The sequence below is a fragment of the Anser cygnoides genome, chromosome 1, assembly GCF_040182565.1.
Source record: "Anser cygnoides isolate HZ-2024a breed goose chromosome 1, Taihu_goose_T2T_genome, whole genome shotgun sequence".
NCBI classification, from domain to species: Eukaryota; Metazoa; Chordata; class Aves; order Anseriformes; family Anatidae; genus Anser; species Anser cygnoides.
Window position 1 is genome coordinate 142,114,657 of NC_089873.1, and position 25,959 is coordinate 142,140,615.

The following is a 25,959-nucleotide window of genomic DNA, read 5'->3' on the forward strand; positions in this document are numbered from 1 at the left end:
ATGAGGCATTTAAGCATGTACCTAGAACACAGAAAGAACTGTTCCAGAAACTCTTGCTTAGACTCTAGCAAAGCTAGTTTAGAATTTCCAGTTTAAAGCAAGCTGTGCCTGATTATTAAAACGTAATATTATATATTCTCTCAATATTCAAAGAACTGTCCTTTCAAAATTATTTGAAACAGCTCCTTTAAGGTAAAAAATTCTCACTTCATCCCTCTCCTTATTTACTGATTCTTTTAGTGCTAATTTCTGCATTACTATAATCAAAGATCAGGCCACTGAAGAGCAAGTCAGTAAGCTCGTGGTGTACAGTACCTTTCTCAATATTAGTGCCATAAATTTCATATTGAAGTATCATCCTCAAAGGACATCGAATAAACTGAAGAAATAAAACAATGTACCTAAAACAAGACTGTTCCTGATATCACTACACACCATGTGTCAAGTGTGTGATTAAAGCTAATTTACCACTCAGAGTACTCAGTGGATTCATTACAGATGCATTCAGTTTAATAAGGTAATCCCTAGAACTATATTTACAAGCTTGATAGAATTTAAAATGTTGAAGGGGAAAAATGAAAATGAACTATAATTTATAACCACAAGATCTAAGAGAAAGAGGCACTACAGAAATCAATGCTTACCTATTTAAAATCAAGTTCTACACTCAAGAATTCTATTCATTTTATTAATGCTTTCATTTTCTATTTTAGGACCATATATTAGCAAACAACTGAACATAAGTAATTTACACCATATTAACGTATATAGGAGAGAACAGTATAATTTCATTTTCTTTTGGAGCACTGGGGTTTAGTGAGACACCATCATAAGACAATTGAGGTTGGAATGGACTCCAGGGGTCTCTAGACTAAAGTCCTGCTCAAAGTAGTTCTGAGGTCAGGTTTGTCCAGTCAAGTCTTGAAAATCTCCAAGGCTAAAGACAGTTTCACTGCTTGACTGTCCTCACTGGGGAAAAAAAGTGTTTCCTTGTATTTAGCCTGGACCTTTCTCATTTCAACTTACGGCTACTGTTGCACATCCTTCCACCACGCACTGCTATGAAAAGTCTCTGTCTGACTTCTTGCTGAGTACTGGCAGCTAGCTCGTAGGTCCCCCTGAAGCCACTTCTGCTCCAGGCTAAGCAAGCCCAGCTGCCCCCAGCCTCCGCTCACAGGGCAAGTGCTCCAGCCCTGACTATCTTTGGAGCCCTTTGTTGAACTTGCCCCAGTTTGGCCGTGTCTTTCTTGTACTGGTGGGCAAAACTGTATTCCAGATGTGGTCTAACGAGCACTCAGTAAAGGAGGACAATCACTTTCCTTAAGCTACTGGCTGTGTCCTGTTCACACAGCCTTCTATGCTCCTGGCCTTCTTTGCTGTCATGGTACACTGCTGGCTCATGTACATCTCACTGTGCACCAGGACTTTCAGGGTCTTTTCAGCAGAGCCGCTCCCAAACCCATCAGTCCCCAGCTCACATTGGTGCCAGGGACTCTTGATCACAAATTCAGGGCTCGGCATTTATCTTTTTTTCTTAAGTATTTTTTTCCGTAAGGTTCTTGTGGGCCATTCTTCCCAGACATTGGTCCCTGTGGACAACAGCCCTATTCTTGAGCATATCAACTGTTCTCTCCAATCTGGGGAAATCTGCAAGCTTTATGAGCACATGTTCAGTTGCTTCCTTATGAGATGAAAAGCTTAAGCAGGACAGACCTCAGAACAGACCCAAGTGGTGATCCACGTTACCAGCCCCCATGCTGAGTGAGACATTAACTACCACCTGCTGAGCCTGACCAACCCATCAAATTTTTCCCCACCTAGCTGCCCACCCATCCAGACCACTGCTTCCTAACCTGGATACAAAAACACTGATTAACAGTGTCAAAAGCCTTGCTACAGTCTAGGCAAACAACATCCACTGCTCTCCTCCTGTTACTTCCTCACAGAAGGCAGTCAGGTCAATCCTGAAGGATTAACCCTAAATGTCACCTGTATTATATTTACAATTCTATAAATAATTACTTGCCCTTACATTTTGAATAGTGGTTTCTAGCTCTTCAATTCTCTGCTGCAAATGAGCCTTTTCATTAAATGCAGTCTCTTGGGAAATCTGTGTCAAATAACAATGAAATCACATATAGAACGTCAGAGCTCACCACAGACATGTAATGCAATTAACTTTCAGTATTAGAATAGAAATCTTTAGCAACTTCAATTACAATACTAAGTAATTTTTGCATCAAAATAAGCTTGAGTGAAAAAAATCAAACCTTTAACTGCTCCCTGAGACTGTCACGCTCTGTAGTCATCCTTTGGAAATCTGACAGTGCTGTATCCCTTTCTGTCTCCACATGCCTTAACATAGCTTGAGCTGTCACAGTACTTTTAGGAGTCCTGGGGCATTTGATAAATTCCTGACGAAGCCAGGAAATCTCTTCCTGTGCCTGTTTTTAAAAAAAGCAGTATAGCTGAAACATGGAATAAATAATGTAGCATATTACCGTGTACAGAAACCACAAGTAGGACTTGTTAAAGAATTTCAGTTAGAATTGCTCAACAGAAGAAATAGCTTTTCCTTCTAAAAAGCTTGCAAAAAGCAATTATCAGTGACAAAAATATTCATTATCTTTTTAGTAGGCCAAAATAACAATGCATTACATCAGCACATCATGGCAGCAAATGGAATTTTAGCAGCAAAATAGAGAATAAGGATCCTAACCAATAACACTCATGAGACTTTTCAGCAATATTTTCAAATCAAATTATTTCAGTGTTTGGTAAAAATATTTTTGTTTCTTACTTCAAAACTGTAAAATCTTCTGGTGTGGGAAAAAAAATATGACTACAGTCAATATAATAAGGCAAACATGGCTGGTAATGCAGAGCAATCCCAAAACTATGCAATATCACAGATGAAGCAATGAATTATGCATATATGCTTTGATTCAGGAAAGCATTCTTAACTCAGGACAGCACTTACAAGCTTGCATTTAACTGTCAAATTCAGACTTTTCATAACTTTTTATATTTCTTGAAAGAAGTATCGTGAAAAACACTTGAAATCTTTCTTGCACATCACCTTAAGTTACTTTAACTAACCAGAAAAACATAAACAAAATTACCCTTTCATAAAGCTTGGCAATTTTGTCTCTCTCAGCTGTTAAAACTTTCAAGTTACCCTGAATTTCTGCCACGTGGCGTTCATGCTTTTTCAGCGTTGATTTAAGTCCTTCACGCTCTCTCAATATTTTCAAAACTTCCAGATCAGAACTCAGTTCCTTAAAGGATAATGTGATATAAAGTTAAAGTAGAGAAACAAATTTTGATATCCTTTTTTGTATCTGGTTTGCAAATTTACGTAAAAGGTATAATCAGCTTTCAACCTAGTAAACTAGATAGTCAAGACTGTTCATACACATTTCTTAATATTATAAACTCTTCTTTTGAACAGCAAATATTTATTACAAATAGTACTAACAATCAGGCTAAGAAATTATTAAAAGGTAACCAATTATAAGTAACCAGTTAAAGCCATACACATATATTCTGTGTGAAGCACCACTTAATTTCACATTTTTTGCCTGTCCAATCAGTATGCATTGATTTATAAACAATAAGTTTTTCTTCCTGGTAATTATAGCTCTGGTAAATCGTCATCAGATAAAACAATATTGAAAAAAAAAACTATATCGTTCTTTCTGTTCCAAAGTGTTTTCCAAGCTCACCTGGATGGCCGATTTTTTTTTTGACATGCTGCCACAGTTAGAGCTCCGCTTATGACTTGAAAACACGTTTCTAAATACCTTCCGCAAATTCTCAGGTTCACTTTTATAGTAGTCTCTGTCCTCTTCTAATGCCTTAATAAATATATCAAGCCTGGAAGGTGGCTTCCCTTGCTTTATTTCACCTTCTGTTTGTAAAATAACCTGTATTTAAAGAAGTAAAATAATTCATTCACTGAAACAGAACTTTTGTAATGAATGATACTTCAGTATAAAATGGATAAACATACTCTTCAAAATTAAGATACCTAGTTAAATATCCAAATATTTATAATATAAATATAATAAACATTTAAAAATAATATTTCAAAGTAACTTCTGAATGACAATATTTTCTCTTTTATGTTAAATTGCAGAGTATGCTCGAATGTCCTTCTAAAGCTGATCTAACAGGACAGAAAAGGCCATAAAAGCTAAGTGTTAATTGACTTGGCATATATCAGTTCATAACTAAGGAGGACAATTAAGTAGATTTGTATTGGAATATCTAATTAATTTTTTAGTATGAAAAAAATAGGTCACTATGTTTACATAAGATCCATGAAAAATGAACTTTTGAAATGGAAATAACATCATGTGTAACTAATTCTAGCTGAAATCCAGAAAGTAATGCGGGGGCCTAAAGCAGATTTTGAAGATGAACTGTGGTTCCAGAGTTCAAAACTGCACAACTAATCCTTCTCTGTTACAATCCATCTGTTAAACTCATGAAAGTTTAAGCAGCTAGGGAATATTAAGCTCCACAAATTTCTTTCTCCCCACCCCCCCGCACCCCCCGCTTTTTTTGTAAGACACATTCAGAAATAGACTTTAAATCCCTAAAAAGTTATAGAAGTCCCCTAAATCTCCCAGTGAATCTAGCTCTTAAATTCCAAGAAGGAATCCTCTCTGGCTGAAGGATCAAAATCTTTCAGGGGTAATTGAGCAGTAAGCTCTACATGCCCAGTGTTGTGTTTTTTGTTTTGTTTGTTTTTCAGAGGCGATTCTTTGCAGAATTGTGGCATAAGGTCCAATATAATATACATGAAAATAAAAAACATTCTTCCCTCACCCCCCCCCCCCCCCAGAATTTTGAGACAAATCTTAAAATTATGGAAAGAAATTAAAATTATGACTAAAAAAAATCCTTATCAATTTATGTTTCAGGAATCCACTTAATATATTCAAATGTTAATTTGATAAGTAACATTTATCATTGGCAAATATTTCTACAACATTGTAGATCTTTCTAAATATTCCAACAGTAACATGACATCTTAAACAAGATAGAATAATAAGATACAAAAGTTAAATATAAATGTTGCTTCTTTCTGTTTCATAAATGATTTACAAGATATTCAAAACAGATAAACATATTTTCATAAAAAAGTCAATAAGGTTCTCAAAAGCAAAATCCTTACAGCTAGTTGCAAACCAGAAACAGATTCCCATCCATTCAGCAACAGAATGACAAATGAGAATAGACATGTTTATCCATTCTATAACTCACCTGTTATCAGTGAAAACTAAGCAAGTGAAATTAACTAGTTGAAATAATAATTTAATATGGAAGTTGCCTGATTTCATAGCAACATACGTATTAAGAATGCATATTTAACTCACAGATTTTAGCATGTGACAGCTTCTTTATCTTGTTCTGCTGGCGTTGGATTTGAATCTATCATAAAAAATTGAGAGAAAAAGATGCATTCATTTTTTATATTCGTTAGGGCAGATCCAGCATTTTATCTGAAGTATTCTTTCGTACATGCTACTATTATGTACATGCCATTTATCTCAACTAGAATTTTGCATATGCTGTTCAGTTATCGTAGGCTGAAAACACTATTTACCAACAATAAATTTAATCTAGAAGGGAATCAGTTCAAAGTTTTATCTTCAGATGCAGTCCAGGATTCAGAAAACCAGTAGCAGCTGAATTACTCTCGGGTGAGGAAATGAAAAAGGAAGCATGCGACACTTGTTCCAAGAACTGTTTTACCAAGAGACTTTTGAATTTAGGGACAGTCTGACTATACCTATGGACTAAAGAAATATGCGTGTAGTTACACTAACGGCCAACAACTATCCTTTCTCCCATCTGAATACTACATTAAATCACGTAATTGCATGTGCATAAAATGAAATTTGCCATTATCACGTGAAATCAAAAGCAATCTGCACTGAAATTACAGTATTTTCAACTGCAAATGTGACTTTAATCCTTGAACCATTATACACTTGAAAAAGATCCCAGTGGCCAGAAGCTACTTTTCCTTCATTCTAGCAAATATACTTGAAAGCAGAGATGAAAGCTAAAAATTCAGCCGAAAAGGTCAAGCAAATATTTTCCCATATTAGGAAATAATATTAAAATAATCACTGTACAATATTAATTCTAATAAGCAGATACCTTTGCTTCCTCAAGCTCCTTATCAGTGGTATTCAGTAAGAAATGTTTTCCTTTTTGCAGCTGCTCAGACAGGTTGGCAATTACAGCAAGTTCTTTACGCAGATGATCATTTTTACAGGACAGCCTACCCACTTGACTTTCAACCACTTCCTCCTTCTCAAGCAGTTGTATGACATGTTGCCTTAGCTCATGGTTTATCTTCTTCAGATCTTCAGTCTATGAGGACAAGGAAGAATAAAATATTTTACTTCATCTTCAAGGATCCGCAGGAACTACTTCACAGTAAAAGACCTGGTCTCAAGTTTCCAACAGCCTTACTCACTATGGCTCTGTCAGATCTCAGGAGAGCCCTTCAATCACCTTTGAGATAGGGCCATACATACTAAAGGCCGGCAGAAATTCATCAGATCAATTATTAATATTAATTCATCAATTAATCAATATGGGATTAATAATCTCCCTGAAACAATGTTGTCTTAAAATATATATATTATATACATATGGCCTTTTTCTAAGAAATGAGAGTTGCTAACTGTTTTGGCAAGTATCAACTTACTTTTAACACCTCAGTTTAAAGGAGCATCAGTTCCTCATACAGCTTTCCAATGTTTTGAGTCCTCAGATTTCTACAATCCCAGTCTAACCAAGAAATGAATACGCTGTGATGCAGAAAGTCCCTTGTTTAATCAGACTGATCATGTAATGCATGGAAAAAGTCAGTATCTCAGTACTGAATTCTGTGACGTTCACTTGACGTTCACCTGATTCTAATAATCCAAGGGTTTTCTTCTTTTTACTAGCAGTACAAAAAAATGCATTCTGAATTATCTGGAAAGACACAAAAGATGCTTTGCAAAAAAAGCTTGCTGGCTGGACTCTGTCACATGACATTCTGCAGCTTCTAATTTTACCACTTCTGCTCAATGGGTATGCAAATACATTAACAGTCAGTGAACAAAATATGAATTGATTTTCATTATAATTTTATTTTTTATGTTTTCATTAAACCTGATCCAGCTAATGCTACTGAATTAATAACTAAGCGCAGTCACAAACTTAGAAACGCAATAATTACTGAGTGTTTGAGTGAAAAAGCAGTTTTAAAAAGAAAAACATAGAAAGCATGCACAAAGAGCAGTAGAGGCAGCATCTTAATCTGTGGTTTGGGATTCCTGCCCTTTTACTGAGTTACATAGGTTGGGGAGAATACAGCTCTGCTGTTACTGAAGGAAGTTCACAATGGTGCCCGCTTTTGACAGTGAGAACAGAACTGGTAACGAAGGGCATGGAAGCTAAATCCTACTCTGCGTCAGATCATCCATCACACAAACACAATGACAAGCCACGAGTAACCAACGATACCAAAAGCATTTGCATTGCTCCATACAACCAATTTATACCTTTCTCCGCCCCTTCTCCTACTCTCGGAAAACCAAGAAAGTTCTGGCACACATTCAGAGCTGCCATATTTAGACTACAAAATTAAGGATTCTTCACGGAAAATACTTTTTAGCAATCTCCTTTATGAAGCAGGAATTGTAATTGAGTGCCTTAACTAATTGCAGTTGTGTACATGATGCTATATGATGAAAGCAGTGTCTAAGCAGACAAAAATACCAATCCCTTAAGGCTTTATGGACCCAAAACCCAATACCACTCTACCAACAAAACTTCATAGCCAACAAAATCCCTGAAGTACAAACAACCTTTGCCCCTAGCATGTCTTTGCACTCTGCTCTAGCTTACGACAGCCTGTTCCAGCAACATAAACCCGGGAGGAGAACAGTACCACTTCTTTACTCCCCATCCACAAAAGGATGGAGAATAGCATTACTATTATTATTTGCTATAACAAAACAGAGGAAATATATGTTAGTAAGAAACGTGGATATAACGTGCAAATTATCTCCACTTACCAGCATCTTCTAAAATACCAAGCATGGGCAGAAACACTTGTAAACGCTCAAACTCCATTCAATTCAGCCAAACACAAGGACATGCAGCTAGTTATCATCAACTCATAGTACTGCAGCCTGTGATTCCTCAGAAATCCATAAACACTTTGGAATAAAAGAAAGGAGAGGAAGATAAGAGTGCTCTCTGGCAACTTTCTAAGAATAAGTATGATAAAGGTTGCTGGAGGGAGCAGGTCCCTAAGTGAAAGAAGGAAGAGCCAGCGAGGTGGGGAGAGTGGCAAGCACACCGATGCCTCACAGTGTTGTTCAGTACCTGCCAGTCTGCTGTGACTGTGATACTGAAAGAAGCCTACAGATCTAGCAATAGAATACAAACATGCAACCGTTCACCAGCAGGAAGTTCTTCAGCACCACCACCATGACCACAGCAGCTTCTGTCCATACTTACATTCAAGAGTTTCAAGGAAATTTAGGGCAGCTGGTTCACCGTGTTATTTCACTACCACATACAACCTAATCTGAGTCAAATCTTGGTCACCATCAGGCTGACCAGCAGCCTCAATGTGTTTTTAAGCAGCCACCTAAGTGGCGGCTTTGTTTAGGACTACGATTCAGCTGACAATTCTGGATATCTACAAAGAGATTTCTAAATGCAATTCACATGATCCATTTTGGACATACATCCTAAAATTAATCATGCTCTAGGAGTACCTGTTTCTTTCCTCGGACAATGAAGACAGCCTGGACATCTCTATTATAGCCATCATCATTTCACACGTCAAATTAGATGAGATGGATCCTATCCTAATATTCTGTTCTCTCTGACCGAGATACTCACAACTGTCTACAATTATATGCATCACCCAAGTCTTTCCAGAAAGGGAAGAGAGCAGATCAGTCATTTACAAGCTGTTAGTGCCTCAGTATCTCACTGTACTAAGGATTCAAATTTCCAGATAGAATATGTAGCATTTGCTCTCTCACAATACTACTTTTACTCAATCTGTGGAAAAGAACTTTTTGAAAAATCTGATAACGTTTATATTTCCTGAAATAACAATTATTTATGCTTGCCATAAAGTGGTGTAACTGAACTACCACTATTTCACCACCATCCTCTGAACTGCGATAAGGCAACCCCCTTGCAATGGGAATGAAACTCACATTAAGACCACTCTAAGCTTCATGCAGCACTAAATGACTCCTGTAGCGAGCCTTTTAGCATGACCAGTTAGTACAGTTTTGACTGATTAAGTCCCTAAAACTGTTTTTGAGTTCCCAGTTTTGCTGGGCTTAATCATTTAAGGTGCTCTTTGGCTCCTTGTTCTCCACAGTGCACACAACAACCGTACCTAAAATGCAGCCTCCTCAATGTAAGTAAGAAATTAATCAAAAGGTGGTTTTGATTTTGCAATTGGCATTCTCCTGTATCACATGCAGCACAAATGTTTACAGTACTGAAGCATAGTATTTTGCAGTATTCGTGTCTAAATATTTTATGCAGAAAAAAATAATAATAAAACAGAACACTTAAAATCACTTTATGGAGTGTTTTGTCTTTTTTCTTACAGCAGCATTCTAATTCAGAAAATTTCTCAGTGTCAGAAACTAGCTCTCCAACACCAAAATCCTCTCCTTTCTTACCTTTGGGAGGAATAGAAACCAGTGTAATTACTTCAAGTGTTTTGATATCATTTTTGTACTTGGTGCTAAATGTAGTTTGATCTGCTCTTACAGACGCTTATGTTCAGGCAACTACAAGGTGAAACTGTTCATCAAAGTCAGTGACAAAACTTGTGGGATCCAACAACAGACAAGCAAAAAAAAAAAAAACCACCACCAAACCTGAACTATTCACACCCAGTTATTTAATTGAGAATCACTTGCAGCGGAGACAGAGTATGCAGAACATATTCAGGTCCCTTTTCATATTATGAAGGTCCCCCTTCATCAATCCATGCTGCCTATTCCCAGTCACCTTCTTTCCTTAATATTTCAAAATGCTTTCCAAGATTATTTGCTCCATACCTTCCCAACAGTAGAGAAGGACTGACCAGCCTGTAGTTCCCCAGATCCTCCTTTCCTTCCTTCTTGAAAGCATGAGTGACATTTGCTTTCCCACAGTTCTCTGAAAACATTCCTGGTTGCCTAGCCTTTCAAAGATAATCCAGAACAGCTTCACATCATCCAGCTCCCTGAAGCACTCATAGAACCATAGAATCATTAAGGTTGGAAAAGACCTCCAAGACCATCTGGTCCAACCATGCCCCTACCACCAATGTCACCCACTAAACCATGTCCCTAAGCACCACTCCCAACCTTCCCTTGAACACACCCAGGGACGGTGACCCCACCACCTCCCTGGGCAACCCGTCCCAATGCCTGACTGCTCTTTCTGAGAAGAAATGTCTCCTCATTTCCAACCTGAACCTCCCCTGGCACAACTTGAGGCCACTCCCTCTAGTCCTATCCCCAGTTACCTGTGAGAAGAGGCCGACCCCCAGCTCCCCACACCTTCCTTTCAGGTAGTTGGAGAAAGCAATAAAGTCTCCCCCGAGCCTTCCCTTCTCCAGACTAACAAGGCACTCACCGCGCTGCGTCCCCCTCCTCGCTCCCCGCCGTGCCCCCGCCCTGCTGGCCGGGGCGGGCCCGCCACGCCCCAACGGCTGCGCCCCGCGCGTCCGTTGGGCGCCGGGCAACGGCCCCCGTGCCGCCCGCCTCACGCCGCGGTCGCCTCCCCGTTCCTGGCATCCGTAGCGCCGTGCGACGAGCTCCCCTGCTCCTTAATCCCGCTTTCAAAGACCTGCTGTCCTCACAGGTCTCAGGGCTGAAACACTAGAGGCAAAAACAAACAAGAGATTAGAAATTAAAAAAAAAAAAAATCTGGAAAACTGTCGCGAAGCAGCTTTTGCTGGATCCTGCCAAGGGGGGAATGCATATTCCCAGATTTATTCATCTCTTGGGATTTTCTGGTTTATAATGCAATATAATCCAGTTTATAAATTCACACTTCTTGCATATTGACAATATCTCGAATTATCTTTCTGGGTTTGTCTTCAGCAATAGCCACTTTCCAGGAAAAGTACTTCTCGTTGAATATGTATTTTACTCATCAGCACTTGAGAAACACCCCCAAGGCATTTTTAACTGTCCACCTAGTATTCTGCACACGATATTTTTAGCAGATTATGGTTCTAAAAAAAAAAAAAAAAAAAAAAAAAAAGGAGAGCTGCCTTGGTTAGGCCCACCTGCTTCCAACCTAAGAAACAAGGCGTCCAACAGCTCACGGTATGTTTTTAGTGACACCCCGTGGCAAAACGTGGAAGCGACGCATCGCGAATTTCTGAGGGCTAAGTGCTAAAATGGAAACAAAAGCTCCGGCATCTTTTTTCTTTCAGGAACATCAGAAATCCCAAAGGATGCGTTTCACTTCCTCCGACCAGCGTTCAAGGGCCCAAGCTCACTTTTGCATTATACCAACTAATATTTGGAACACTATATCAACACGCTTTTACGGATGAAGTCCATGTGCTTTTTATGCTATGTATTACAGAACAGTTCACCCCAGTGCCAAGCTGAGCTATCACCAGTCTAATTTAGCAACAAGTTATGCCCATTTCAAACTGTTTAGAATAATTACCAACTTGTTTTTTAATGTGATAACGCAACATGCCAAGTGCTGGGGCACATGTCACGTCAGGCTCCTTTTAGTCTCTCTCTCTCATGTGGTAGCAGTTTCTTACTGTTCACTTGCCCTACTACACCCACACATTTCTTTTAAAAGTTTTGTAAGTTATGTTCTTGCTGTGAATGCTCCAGTTCTTCAGTGGGAAACAACCCCAAGCTCACATCTTTAAGCTCTTACGTTTTATCTGCCTTTTTTTCTCCTTCACATCTCAAGGAATATAGGTGTCCTAGAACTGCTTCTTCACTCAGAAGATAAAGTCGATTCAGGCTCTATGATAAACAATTTTATTGGTAAAGTGAACATATGTCAAATGTCGTATCAGTGAACATATACAAATAGCTGGGAATTACATCTCCAAATTCAAATGCTTCCTCAAATGATTTCTTTCACCTGAATACCAACTTGGTATTTCTTCCTAAGTCACCTATTTCTAGAACAAGAAAGAAAAAATTCCTGTCACTCGTCTTCAAGAGGAATAGCCTACATGAATTCTCACAACCCACTCTCCCAACCTTTTTGTCTACAATTCCTTCACGTCTTGGGAGTCCTGTTATTGAGGAATGACAGAGAAAAGCATGCAAAATATCCTTTATGAATACACATTGATCAGCAAGAGATACGGGTACCACTGTGGATAAAACTTAAACTTACAGCTCTGAGCATTGCCCCGCAGTCTAAATTTAAATACAGATGATAGGTCTTGTAGAATTATGGCTTGGGTCTCGCAGACTTTAAGAATTGCCCTCATCAGTACAAATCTGAAGACAATCTGGTGAATACACCGTCTGTAATCATCTAGCCTTTGATCATTTTCATCTTGCTATCGATTATGCCATCACAGTTAGTCTCTGTATCTTCATGAACACTGTGGATATTTTCTCCGAATTTGATAAGCCTCTATACATTTGTCATTGCTTGTTCAGCCTCCCTTTGAAGTCGTGAAAGCTTCTAGCATTCAGAACATCCTGTGGCAAGGAACTAATTGCATAGACTGGTCTTGCACAAGCCGTCCGCTTTTATATGTTGTGAATCTGCCTTTAGCTGGCATGATCCCAGTGAAGATCAGCACTGGCCTGTCCCGTTCAATACCACTTACATACGTACAAACTTTTACTATATTCCTTCACTGGGGGCGGTTGTTGTTTTAAAGCAGGGCTTTAGCTCAGCCCGCCCCTGCCCGCGGCGCACGCTCCAGCACCTCTAACCCGGGAAGCGGAAGGCGTCGAGGAGGGCGCTGAGGAGCCGCCAACGGCTTTAACGGCGCCCTCCTTCCCTCGCCGCCCCGCCGTGAGCGGCGCGGGGCCGGCCGGTGAGGTGGGGGGGTGGAGGGGGGACAAGATGGCGGCGGGGGGGGGGGGGGGGGGGCGCGGGGCTGAGGGGTCCCCTGACATTTCGGTGGGGCACTGAGACAGCACACTCGTGCGTTTCTCGTATCAGCTCGGTGAAAAAGTATTCATAAAGCTGTACTGCCATAGCTCAGTTTAGCAAAATACACAAAACACGAGCAAGAATGTATTGAGGGAGAAAATACGATTCGCTTCCACTTGTTCCCTTGGTCTTTCAGGCACCAGAGATAACCAACTGCAAGGAGAAGCTCCTCTGACAACCCCAGCTTTTGTGTTAAGCTCACGGCAGTGTTGGAACAGCATCATCAGCCTCGGGAGGAGAAGACTGCCTTGTAACTCACAGTGGTTTGAGATCATTGCTACTATGGGAAGAGCATGACTGCAGCTAGCAATTCCTTGCTGTCACAACAACACGCTGTTGTGTGCTTGCCACCTTCAGCCCTACCAGGCCACATATTCTTTCCACCTACCATTTCATTATTAAAAACATGGTGCTCCAGTCATCATTCAAGAACTGCCTACAGTTATCATGCATTCTCAGGACTCCAAAAGCTGGCTTCAGAGACACAGCTAGTGGAGGACTCATTATCCAGTCTATTTCTAATGATGTTTACCACAATCTAGCAGTGGAAGACTGGATCCATGACCACATGAATTTAGAGAACCAGCAGATCCTCTTCCTGTGGAGAAATCCCCAGCTGTGGTAATAGGGAGACATCAGAATCCCTGGCAGGAATGCAATCTCAAGCTAATGAGGCAAAAAAATATAAAATTAGCACGCAGGAGAAGTGGAGGAGGGACAGTTTACCATGACTTAGGCAATATCAATTTGACTTTCTTCACAACGAGGAAAAAATATGAACGAATGGAAAACTTGAAACTAGTTGTGAAGGCACTGAAAGCCTTGCGGCCACAGTTAAATATCCACGTCACTGACAGGTATGACATCTTGCTAGATAGGCAATACAAAATCTCAGGTACTGCTGCAAAGCTGGGAAGGACAACAGCTTATCACCACTGTACCTTACTCTGTAATGCGGATAAGTTTGTTTTATCTGATGTGCTAAAGAGTCCTTACAAAGGACTAAAAAGCAATGCCACTCCCAGTGTGCCTGCATCAGTGAAAAATCTCTTTGAAGAGGATCCTAGTTTAACTTGTGAGATGCTCCTGGATGCCATTGCTGAAGAATATGCTATGCAACACCAAATAGATCATCATATCACCTTAATAAACCCAACTGATGAGACTGTGCTTCCTGGAATTAATAATAAATCTAAAGAACTACAAACCTGGGAATGGATTTATGGAAAGACACCAAAGTTCAGCGTTAGCACATGTTTTAACATGTTCTATAAGGATTCTGTTCTTGATGTTAAAGTAGATATGGATGTAAAGCATGGAAGAATTGAAGCCTGTAATATTGATCTGCCAGAGGAGTGGCTGCCACCAGCACTGTGCAGTGAACTGGTGAAGAGCCTTTCTGGCAGTAAGTTTTGCCCAAATGAAACCACTGCACTATCAAGCACATTACTAAGAATGTGTCCACAAGATGATGAGTTGCACAGCAAGTGGAATCTGTTATGTGAGAATATGACAATGTTAATGTGACTCACATTTTGAAATTCTTAATTAAGAATTGCTCTGAATATCCTCTGCTGCTAATTTATTGAAAACAAAATTAAAAGGTTAATTTCTACAAGCTTTTACTCCTCTTTATTAGCTATCAAAACTGTTTAATCTTGTGCTTTTGCTAAATACTACCTACTAGCAGTTAGATTTCACTCTGCCTGTACTAAAGGTTCCCAAGCTGTAGGATGTAAGTCACTGTAAGAAGAGGCTGCAGCCCTTTATTGCTCCATGCTGACAGACATCATCGCTGCTTAAACCAGGGAGAATGGTGCAGGCGTCCCACACTGGTTCTGTGGCAAACAAGGTACAAATTGGCTGACAGGGACCGGATGGGGTAGGTGGAAAACTGCTGCTGTGCTGATGCACTGGCTTCTTAGTCCTTATCTCCTTCCTTGCAGATAGCAGCTCAAAGGCCATGTCTCAGTCCCTTACATGTGCCTCCTTCCTACTAGGTACAATGATGGGAGTCACTGCTGCTGTAAGCATTGGTATGTAAGCCAAAAGTGGGAATGCAGATGGAGGAACAGCTTCCTCGTGTTACTAGCAGAAAACGTGCTACTGGAAGGCAACAGTGAACTGAAAGTGACAGTTTTCATGTTAAATCATAATAATAGCTCAATATAGAAGTATCATTATGAAAGAAAGGCTGAAGATTTATTTCACTGTTGTTGCAGAATAACCTGAATGCTATTTTGACGAGGTCAGAACAGAAGCAGTTTATTGCCATGGCTATAGGAGAGAACATACTGCAGCAGAGTGACAGCCTCTGCTGATAGGAACGCTGCCCAAATGAGGCTGTTACAGAGCTTATGTACTTCCAGGCTATACAACTCCACCAAATTACCCTTGAGTAGTACTTAAATTGTAAATGGGAGGTTCAGCAAAAAAAGCTGTAAATTTGCCCTGTTTAGGTGCAGGCACACCAAGGTAGATTCCAACTGGGGCACGGTAAATAGTACAAGCAATTTTTGTAAGTCTTTTTCTAGGTTAAGAGGGGCAGCAAGACTTGAAAGGAAAGCATGGTGGTCAGAAATGGGGCTGCAGGAAAATCAGAGCACACAAATTGGATCAAGAAGCACCAGTGTCAAGTAGGCGAGAAACAATCTTGACATTAATAGGGCAAGATAAGAAAAAGACCAGTCTGGTCTAAAGAAAGTAAAGGAGGAATGATGTTTATATCCTTCGGGATGTCCTAATTACATTTCTGAGACTGCGGTGTGGAGGAAGAGTCTTTTCTATTCCTCTTCTTCTCCTGCCTCAGTTTCTTATAGCTCCTATATTTCTGCTGGTATTTACAGGAGCAAAATGTTGAATTTGCAGTGCCATGAGTTCAGTGTCACTGTCTCTCTTTCCTGACATGCACTGCAGAGATTAGCAATGGTAACTCCTTAGTTAAGAGGCTTAGTCTGCCACCCAACAGCAACAAATCGTAATTGCTCTTGAATTTTTGGCTGAAAGCCTACAACAAAGGCAGCTGCCACAGCCTCTGGAGCTTTTTCTGCAGTATTGTCTACGCTGGAATGCCAGTGAAAAACTTCCTTGGGGTAGTCCAAGTAGTCTGGAAGGGATTCCCCCGTACTTTGTTTATTACAATTACATATTTTGGCCCAGTCTGTTTTTCCTGGGCAGACTTGCTGTGTCGCCTGAAGATGATCTCCAGCTGACCGAAGTTCAGTATTGTTCCTTGGAAGGCCAGCCAGCTTTGTCTATTAATCACTGTCTGATTTCACGAGGCTTAACAGCTCACAAGAGCTGGTTTATTTCAGCCCAACTTGGATTATAACAACCGGTAACAGTTCACAATTCTCTTAAGTTTCTGAGGTTCCCTGTCATGTTTGGAAATCCTTTGGCTATCTCACATCTCCAGGAGTCCACGGGGCGTGAACATCCTGGCCCTGGCAGTTGCTGTAAAGGTGCTTGCATCACAGGTCCCCTCTGACAGCAGGTTCTGCTGGTGACTGCAGAAAAAATGGGCATGTCCTGATAATCCAGTGATGCTTATGGGTCCGCCAGTATTACAGGGGGAGGGCAAGGGAAAACACACATACCCTCCTTAGACTCTTCCTCCTCTTGTAGCAATTCTTAGGGAAGCAAAGGGTTAGTAGGAATTTGGTGTTTTTCTAACTATCCTTTAAAATGTTTAATCATTTGCTTTTTCGCTTGAGTCTCAAATTTGTATGTTTGTTTTTTTTTCTTTTGGATGCCTCCTTGTGCCAGTCAAAAAAAATGCATGCCACTGAAAGTAGGCACATTAAGCACTCTGTACTCCAAGGTGCTACTCAAGTGCACTGTTTTGTCTAAGTTAAATTCAAAACTGTTCAGAGGGATTCTTGGTCCAGAAACTCTGTTTACGTAAATATCCATGTTTTAGGAGAGAAATCAGAGAATCATTAAGGTTGGAAAAGACTTCCGAGATCATCTAGTCCAAAAATATACTGGAGTCCCTTTTGGGGGATACCCCTAGATTTTACCAGAAATACATTTGCTTTTCTCCTTTTTATTTTACCACAATTACCATTACCTTTACCCTCTTTAAGCTGGTACCAGGAGGCACAGCCCTGACTCCTCAATCCAGGTGATGACCTGACTATATACATGTGGTATCACAGAAGAACACGGCCTGAAATCAGTAAAATGATTGCAAAACTTGTGCTCTTAAATTGCTCTGACAACATAAATGCTGAAGAGGGCAACTGATTTTTATTTTCCATTTTCTGATGCCCATTCCTCTTCCTGCATTGTTCTTACTGACAATGAAAGGAACTACACATGGATAAAGGACTTGCAAGTAAAAATTGCAGCACAGTGCCAACTAGTATGTCACTGAAGGCTTAGTTGTACGTGTGTAGATACTTCATATCCACAAGAAGTGGAAGGAAATCAATAGCCTCAGCTTCTGATTTCACAATTAGAAAACAGAAAAAAATCTAACAATGAAGAGAGGGAAAACCAGGGTTGCCTCTTGTGGTATCGGTACCAGACCAAATCGTTGGGGCTTGCTAGTGGAACAGAGGAGGATGTTGTATTTCAAGATGCAGAAAGCAAAAGTCCTGAGTTGAAAAGATCTAAATTTCCAATTAAGTACTAAAATTTAAAGTTGAACTAAAATATCGATAGTGGCTTTTCATTTAGCCCCTGTATGCTTGAAATTACTGGGCTAGGTCAAAACAGACAAAACTTCACATTCAGGGTGCTTAATGTATTCACAGTAAACTTTCTTCCATAAATGGCTGATCTCTGAGGCATTACCTGGCTTCTTGGAGTTGCCCTATGTAGTACAGAAAAGAATTTAGACAGATGACTAAAATTACAAATCATAAAAAATAACCTTTATTCACATTAAAAATCGGCACATATTACAACTGAGTAAAATTGATGACAGTGACTAGACACATTTTCACAGCAGCACGACGGAGAGCTTCTACGGAATGTTTAGGGAGATAGCGTATAGCTTCTGTGGCACATTACTCTTTTTCTGATTTAACACTGAAAAGCTGAGACATTATTATGCAAAAAGATGAAGAAGGCAACTCGTCACCCAGAAAACAAGGCAAAGAGCAGCTGTTGACAGCTGTGGAATAGGTATGTTTCATCAGAGTTAAGACTAAAAGAATAACAGCAATCAGTGACAGAAGGTGAAAGAGGAATAAAGCAAAAAAAAAAAGAGAAAAAAAAAAAGGATAGTGGAATACACGAGCCATCAGGATAAAGAAACATAGGAAAGAGAAAAAGTTCTAGCAATGTGCAAGAGAAGGAAGACCAGGGCTGCCTCTTGTGGTCCTGGTACAGGACCACAGCCCAGGGGCTTAAAACTAGAATAGAGAAACATACTTTATTACAAGGCATAGAAAGCGTAAGGCACCTGTCAGTCCTGAGGTTGAAAATTCTTTATGGGACCTGCAAAAGAGGCCACTGCCTGTTCTGCATGTCAGAATGCGCAATTTTTCTGGCAATCGTTAAAAAATCTTGTTTTAGGAGAAAAAGCAGCAGCAGCTCAGGTGATAATTTCCGGTTTCCAGAGGATGAAGGGAAGACGGAAAAGTTTTTTGTCATTTTTTTTTTCAATTAGCATATTCCTTAGGATCAATATTAACAGCAAAGTTTTGGGTATCCAACTTCTAGAATAATTTAAAAATTAGTTATTACTTTTTTTAGGGGACTAAGTAGCAGGGCAATAGGTCATTGCAGTTCAGATAGCAGTAAGAGGACAGACATTAAAATGAGAGGAAGACTGGGAGAGGGTCATATGCTTTTCCACGCCTAATGCAAAGGATGGAAATGCACCAGGGAATAAAAGAACATATATGAATAATAGTGAAAAGAATACAGCTAGAACGTTGCTTGCATCCTTTCCAGACCCAAATCCATTATTCAGAGAAATGTACAAGAAGACTCTAAAATGTCTACATACTGAACACTACAATGTTTGCACGCAAGGAGCTTAGAGAACGGAATGCTACATTTGGGGTTACTTGTAGTCCGTAAAGTCAGTTATTAAGGGATTGATTAAAACACAGCAGAACAGTCGTCTTGACTAGAATACAAGAATCAGATGAAATACATGGGCTGTTTATCAAAGAGAACATATGGGCTGAAGCGGTGCCTCAGCCACAGAAGTTTGCGAGGTGGTCAATTAAAGACACAAATGCAAAAATTTGCTCAAGACAAAGAAAATTAATAGTAAAAATAGAAATGCCAGGAAAGAGGCCTTTGAGAGACCGTACTGAGGTATAGTATAAAACCCCTTCTCCATAAGCTCAAATTTAGACATTAAGTGTATTCCTTAAGATTATAGCATAAATAAGCACAGTGGGTGAACTGCATAATTTTGTTTTCTCAGAGTGAAAAGGCACAAATATTTTTAAACCTATAGATTATAAAAGGAGTGCTGGACAAAATACCTATTATGGATTTGCTTCTGGTGGTGGACAGCTGGACCCAAGCGGTATCTTCCAGTCATGATTACATTTTTATGCTTATAAAAACACTCACTAAAACCAGTGATCACATTTTCTTTGTATGTTTTGTATGAAAGACGTCCACTGTAGTTTCATGACAAGGTCGTAAGTCAAAGTCACAGTATCCAATGCTGAAACGACCCTACAGAAATTGACAGAATTGACATGGGTAACACAGAACAAGCTATTCTACAGTGTTAGTTAATTAAAGCGGTCAAAGTATTTTTACCTCTGGTTTCTTAAAATAATCAAGACCCCTTCCGATCTTAATCATCCATCCATTGTTGAATCTGTTTTCAAAATTAACAAATTTTAAAACTGTAAGTGTATGATCACATTGAAGAAAAACATTTATATTCACATGACTTACAAGCTCCTTCACAATTATTTTCTAGCATAGCTGGTACCTGTACAAACAATGGAACAATAGAAAGCACTCTTCTGTTCAAAAAAAAAAAAAGATATCTAATATTGTGTTCAGTTAGAACATACTAAACTGTCAAGGTGTGGAGGACTAACTTTATCCAGTGAGGGCCAGTGCCTTCTACTTTGCTAACTACAGCTGTACTTAGAAATTATCTCAGAAGTTAGGGTTAGGTAGTAGTTTGACTTCAATTGCCATTCAGTGATTTTTTATATCACTCACCTAATTTCTCGATCATGTATTGAAGATGAAAATGCAACATTCAGCGTAACTCCATAATTCCTCAATGACTGTTTTATTTCTTCCAAGCCACTTGTCTGTTGATTCCTCCCACTGCCCTGATAAAAGTAAAAATATTACACATTCTACTTTTGGTCACCTCTTCCTAAAATCCCCAACAAAACCTTTTTAGTAATACTTTAAATTCAAAGTCTCTTGGATGACAGTAGATTTGCATTTTTGCTGACAGGATAAGAAGCAGACAGATTACAGGCACACTTGCTACAGGATGTAGAGGAAGAGCTCGCCCTCAGCCCTTGAGAACTAAATATAGATTACTATTTGATATAGAATAAATGCAGAGATAGTTTGAAAGGTTTTAGCTCATCAAAGCATCTAAAATGATAGCTATATAAGCTGTTTGAAAAGGAAAAAAATTGACACTGTTTTTGATGACATCTTCCACAACAAAATTTTCACAAAAAGTATCTTTTTCATTTAAGATCTGTCTTACCGAGAATGTTAGACTTATCAAAGAACTCTGAATGTATGAAATTATTTATATTCGACTATCACATTTCATTTTTCTCTTAATCTTGTGTTTTCTGCATCAAAGGCATCAAAGCCTTTCTCTAACAAGTATGTGTAAGTAAGAATAAGTTTATATTTCAGTTTTATATATATATACACATGTTGCATGTGTTTGTGTGGTGTCACCTGAGAACGGGGAAAAAGAAACCCAGATCTATGCACTTACTTCATCATAGGAAGTGAGGAGGTGAATAGTTTTCACTTTGCATGGCCCCTTAACCAGCATCTCACAGAACCGTAGGAAGTTATACAGCTGTAAAAGTTTTGTTTAATTTAGTAACTTGGATTTTTTTAGCTATTACATGCATATGCTATGCTGAATATCCACTTGCCTGATGAACGTGCCTAATGTACGGGTCCTCCACCCAAACTTCAGAAACAATCTCAGTCAGATACTCTTGGAAAAGCTTTTCATAGCTGTAACCTGTTGCATTTTCCTCTATCCTGATTTGCTTATGGTATTTGCCATCTGAAAAAAAAAAAAATATATATATATATATATATATCTTTTTTCAGTAAAGACCCCGGCAGAATTCCGATGTCAACCACCTTGCCCACGTTATGACAGACATTTAAAGACAAACGGGTCAGTCGCAGCTCCCCACCTTGTTTCTCTTTCTCAATGTGCTTTTTAATGTCTTCAGCCCTGGTCATGTACTCAGATATCTTCTGCCGGTAACGCTGCTTTTTTGCCTCATCCTTTGTGCCTGCAAAGCCAAACCGCACGGGTCAGTTCTCTCCAGACCTCGGCCACCCGGGCACCGGCTCCTCCCGGCGCCGCTTCGTCCCCTGAAGCGACGGGGGACGGGGATGGGGACCGGGATGGGGACGGGGACAGGGATGGGGATGGGGACGAGGACTGGGACCGGGATGGGGACAAGGACCGGGACGGGGACCGGCCCTGGGAGCACACACCGATCGCGTCTCCTCAGGACCACGGCGGCTGGCGGTCCCTGAGGGAGGGCGCGGGGAAGGGGGTTTCGCAGCCCCCCCGTACGGCTTTACTCGCAGCCCTCGCCCGGTACCTTTGACCACCTGCAGCAGCAGGTCGATGCCCTCCTGGTAGCACACCAGCGACTCCTGGAAACGAGACGCCAGGTCCAGCTCCACCGCCCGCTTCACCGTCTCCGCCCCGGCCCGCTCCAGCGCCGCGGTGCCATCGCCCCCCGCCCGCGACATGGGCACCGCGGAGGCGACCGGGAGGGGACGGGGACGGGGACCGGGTGGGGCACGGCGACCGGCTGCCGGGGAAATGGAAACTGAGGCGGGGGAATGGGCTGTGCCTCACCCTTGTCCTTCCCCCGCCTCGGAACTCGAGCGCGGCGGTGGCGGTGCCCGGCCGGGGAACAGCGCCGCGAAATGGCGGCCACGGCGGGGCGCGGCGGCGTGGGGCTAGGAGCTGTGTGGAAGGTGGCCGGGGGGTCCCGGGGGTCCTGGGGGGCTGTGGGGGCCGGTCGGGGTCTCTGCTGGCCGGGAAAGTACCTCAGTGCCGGGGTACTCTCTTCGCCGTCAGCCGCCGCGAGATGTAGTAAATGCAGGCTGTGTGCTCGCCGAATGTGAATTCAAGCGGCTGCGCAATCTGCTGGCGGGCGTTCAGGGCTGTAAGGCCACGAATGACATTATTTATTTGTTTGTTTTTTAGGTGCTGGGGAAGAGGACCGAGGGGGTAGCGCCCGCAGTCTGGGCCCGTCAGATGTTCACCAGGTCGAGAATTCCCAAGGAGGTACGCGCTGCCGTAGTTGAGGACACTGAGAAGAGACATCAGCCTGCTTAATTTGGGGCTTAATTCTGTGCTGTGGCAGATTTCTGGAGATGTGGGTAAATGACTCTAAAGCCAAAGAGACTGCAAGCTGGGCTTAATTTGTATCGTAGCTTACCTTTTGTAAGATGCCATTTAGTTTCACTTTTCGTAAAATCATTCGTAAAGCCTGTGGAAAAACTCACCGTTCATAGGCTGAACAGAGGTCCTTGTGAGATACATACGGATGAAGTGCTGTTGTGGGGAGCTGGGGGTTGGCATCTTCTCACAGGTAACTGGGGATGGGACTAGAGGGAATGGCCTCAAGTTGCACCAGGGGAGGTTTAGATTGGAGATTAGGAGACATTTCTTCACAGAAAGAGCAGTCAGGCATTGGGACGGGTTGCCCAGGGAGGTGGTGGGGTCACCGTCCCTGGGGGTGTTCAAGGAAAGGTTGGACCTGGTGCTTAGGGACATGGTTTAGTGGGTGACATTGGTGGTAGGGGGATGGTTGGACCAGATGATCTTGGAGGTCTTTTCCAACCTTAATGATTCTATGGTTCTGTGTATCTCCATGCAGTCGTATGGCTTAACTTCAGAGTCAATGCATTAATCTTCAAACCATTATAAAAATACGTTTGGTAATGTTATAAAGCTAAATTTGAGGTCTTGGTGCATTTACCTTCTGAAAAGAAATGTAATCGGAGATGTTAGATATTTACCAATGCTGAAGAGAGTTATTTTGTTAAGTGTAATAATAATTCACGTGTTTAGAAAAACAATCAGTGACACTTCTATTCTAGGTATTTCAACCACGGCCTGAAGATCATGAAAAGTATGGAGGCGACCCTGAGCAGCCCCACAAAATCCATGTTGTTACTAGAATAAAAAGTGTAATCGGTCGCCCATATTGGGAAAAGATGATAATACATAATCTTGGACTGGATAAGGTATTGTGGTGATGGTTGTAGTTCATACTTATTATGCACATCAAATATGTAGAGAAACAGGGTAGAATTCAGGCGTCAGTTTTTCTTGCATGTTTGCTCGTTTTTAAGGACTTCAGTTTTTACAGTCACTAAATTTCAGTTTCTTTACAGCTACTATAAAGTACAACTGAGCAATGGATTATGTATGTAAGAGCTGAGAGGAACACTAATGGAAAATATCCATTTATTGGGAATTCAGATTACATGTGTATGGTATTGCTGTTGTGCTTGAGGAGAACTTTACCTTAAGAATAATGCTTAAATAAAAACAGATTTGTAAATACTCAGAACTCAGCTTTCTTTGGGTGATACTAATTAGTTATTGCAAGCAGGCAAATAGGCCTCATTTATTACTGAAAAGACTTTCAAATCTAAAAGGTATGATGAATTTTCAAATAAACTCCAAAAGTTTGTGTCAATTTGTTTTTCCAGTTTTTCATAGGCCAAATTGCACACTGTGCAAAGATTCATCTAGTCAATGTTATATTACGGAGGAAAAAAGTGTTTGATCAATTTAAGGCCTAAGTGAATCAAGTCTCACCTGTAAACTACTGTATTTACATTTACAGGTATTTTGAACAGTTGGAAGAAATTTGTATTAATAATGTGATGGGAATAAAGCTGGAATTGTCATTTTGCTGGAATCAAGAATTTGAGTATTGATTTCATATTTTTTGTATTATCGGAATACATGAGTTTTATTTCTCTAGGTCTAAATATGCATATGTGGTTTATATCTTTACTGATAGTGTGGAAAGTTCAGTGAACAGAGGTTTGTGCTTTAGAAGTGTATTTTTAAAACCTATGCTCTCCTTTATAGGCACATCAACCAAGACTGCACAAAAATATCCCTTCTGTGAATTCCAAACTGAAAGTTGTTAAACATCTGATAAGGTTTGTTAGCTACTTATTTTATTTGGAATACTTAATATAACTCCATTCTAGTCGTAGAACCTTACTAAGCAGACTCTTCTGCCTTTAGGATACAGCCGCTGAAACTACCTTACGGGTTGCCAACAGAAGAGGAAATGTCAGACACCTTTCTTACGAGCAAGGGAGAACTTATCATTAGAAGTCGTCTGAAACCTGTGGAGCAGAAAGAAATTAAGTCATAAGGTGTGCTGGTTGCATTTATGTTCTCTAAAATAAATAATTTAACTCCTGTGTTAAGTGTCCGTGTATGAAATGGAAGCTTAATTCTTACCACGTCTGGTACAAGTGGCAGAGATGACGCTGATGATTAAAAGATTTGTGGAAGGGTTACATGTGCACAAATATAAAATTCAGTGTTGCTAACGTTTGCCTGAAATACTAGATGGCTGGGGTTTTTACTTCATGTTTAAACATTTTGGTTAGATTATTGCAGTTTATGGCCAGCTTTTAGAGACCTTTATAAACAAGGTTAGATAAGCAGGAAAGTAAGCAGACTAGATATAAGTAATGATGGTTAGTGCATTTCTCAGCTAATAGTAAAGGTTTACAACAAAGGTGCATGACTCTACCTTTACTGTGCTAAGAAAAGAACAGGAATTGAAATGGCTTCTGTTCAAAAGTTATTTGAGAACTGACTGGATATCCATTGACAGCTTAATTTATTGAGTCAGGCTTTGTCATTCAAATATCAAACTTGTTTCTTAGCAGACAGTCTCATCTGGCTTCACATGTATCTTAAAATAGGGACCTGAACTCCCCATTTGGGAGTGACAGAAGGAGTGATTCACATCTTGTTAGGTTGTACAGTTTGTCTTTCAGGAAACATGCTGTGTCACTGCATACGTATTTCTTGATTCTGAGTGTTTAGTAATAATAGCCTAAGAGCTGTAGTCTATGTGAAAGTTAATGCTTTTCTCATGCTAATATTGCAGACTTAAGAAATCTGGAGACCTTAAAGCATATTTGTTTGATTTAGGTTAGTAATTATGAGCTCCAAACATAAAAAATAACACCTTTCATGGGATTATCTTGAATAGTGCAATGATTTACAGACTATTTCTATTTACAGTTTAAGAATTGTGGCTAAAATTAGGAAGCTGTTGCTCTATCAAATGATAAAGTAATTTTCATGCCAGCAAGCATAAATTCCATAGTTTACCGTGCTGTGAGCCTCTCCCACACTAGAGGCACTGTAGAGGAGTTAATCTTAATGACTGTATGTTGTGAGAAGATCAGAGGGATACAAGTGGCTGAAAACGAATGTTTATCCTTTCTGCATGCTTGCAGAGAAGAGTAAAAACCAGTAGGAGTTCAAAGGAATAGGCGTATCAGTAGAGGGACATAAAAGCTAGA

At 40.3% G+C, this 25,959-nt stretch overlaps 4 protein-coding genes across 16 annotated transcripts in view; 2 read left to right on the forward strand and 2 right to left on the reverse strand.

Moving 5' to 3' along the window:
* Positions 1 to 13,004, reverse strand: part of TSGA10 (testis specific 10) — a 36,288-nt gene extending 23,284 nt beyond the window's left edge. For 4 of the 12 annotated variants that reach the window (XR_010826721.1, XM_066983920.1, XM_066983854.1 and 1 more), the window contains exons 1-10: positions 12,430 to 12,990; positions 10,681 to 10,925; positions 8,091 to 8,234; positions 6,731 to 7,002; positions 6,175 to 6,390; positions 5,385 to 5,439; positions 3,726 to 3,926; positions 3,123 to 3,278; positions 2,271 to 2,444; positions 2,033 to 2,110 (exon numbers count right to left, since the gene is read on the reverse strand). Coding sequence is in view for 11 of the 12 variants with exons in the window: in XM_066983920.1 (XP_066840021.1) it covers positions 2,033 to 2,110; positions 2,271 to 2,444; positions 3,123 to 3,278; positions 3,726 to 3,926; positions 5,385 to 5,396 (621 nt within the window). In the remaining variant the exon portion in view is untranslated. The other 8 variants (XM_066983868.1, XM_066983880.1, XM_066983873.1 and 5 more) reach the window with 8 other exon arrangements.
* Positions 12,962 to 18,443, forward strand: LIPT1 (lipoyltransferase 1). The gene is given in 3 exon segments (XM_066983957.1): positions 12,962 to 13,087; positions 13,343 to 13,814; positions 13,817 to 18,443. Coding segments are annotated over 2 exon segments (1,119 nt in total). The 5' UTR covers positions 12,962 to 13,087; positions 13,343 to 13,612; the 3' UTR covers positions 14,734 to 18,443.
* On the reverse strand, positions 18,062 to 22,263 carry MITD1 (microtubule interacting and trafficking domain containing 1). Its single transcript, XM_013180634.3, has 7 exons — positions 21,972 to 22,263; positions 21,552 to 21,653; positions 21,279 to 21,415; positions 21,113 to 21,199; positions 20,359 to 20,474; positions 19,942 to 20,002; positions 18,062 to 19,854 (listed from the first exon to the last, which is right to left on the reverse strand). The coding sequence occupies exons 1-7, from the start codon at positions 22,123 to 22,125 to the stop codon at positions 19,759 to 19,761; spliced, it is 753 nt and encodes a 250-aa protein (XP_013036088.3). The 5' UTR covers positions 22,126 to 22,263; the 3' UTR covers positions 18,062 to 19,758.
* Positions 22,219 to 24,837, forward strand: MRPL30 (mitochondrial ribosomal protein L30). 2 transcript variants are annotated; one of them, XM_066983968.1, is made up of 5 exons: positions 22,219 to 22,356; positions 22,589 to 22,669; positions 23,488 to 23,634; positions 24,494 to 24,567; positions 24,656 to 24,837. In XM_066983968.1, exons 1-5 carry the CDS (start codon positions 22,219 to 22,221, stop codon positions 24,786 to 24,788), a joined length of 573 nt encoding a protein of 190 aa, XP_066840069.1. In that variant the 3' UTR covers positions 24,789 to 24,837. The 2 variants fall into 2 exon arrangements, with proteins under 2 accessions (XP_066840069.1, XP_066840070.1); XM_066983969.1 differs by lacking the exon at positions 22,219 to 22,356 and adding an exon at positions 22,464 to 22,502.
* Positions 24,838 to 25,959: the final 1,122 nt, after the last annotated feature.

Excerpts from the sequence above, each read along its gene's own strand:
- MITD1 (XM_013180634.3), bottom strand. The coding sequence starts at position 22,125 with ATGTCGCGGGCGGGGGGCGATGGCACCGCGGCGCTGGAGCGGGCCGGG. Across the intron at positions 21,200-21,278 it reads ACATTAGGCACGTTCATCAG|CTGTATAACTTCCTACGGTT; the intron begins GCAAGTGGATAT and ends AAACTTTTACAG. Across the intron at positions 19,855-19,941 it reads ATTATTTTAAGAAACCAGAG|GGTCGTTTCAGCATTGGATA; the intron begins GTAAAAATACTT and ends CAATTTCTGTAG.
- MRPL30 (XM_066983968.1), top strand. The coding sequence starts at position 22,219 with ATGGGCTGTGCCTCACCCTTGTCCTTCCCCCGCCTCGGAACTCGAGCG. Across the intron at positions 22,357-22,588 it reads GGCTAGGAGCTGTGTGGAAG|GTGCTGGGGAAGAGGACCGA; the intron begins GTGGCCGGGGGG and ends TTTGTTTTTTAG. Across the intron at positions 24,568-24,655 it reads GTTGTTAAACATCTGATAAG|GATACAGCCGCTGAAACTAC; the intron begins GTTTGTTAGCTA and ends TTCTGCCTTTAG.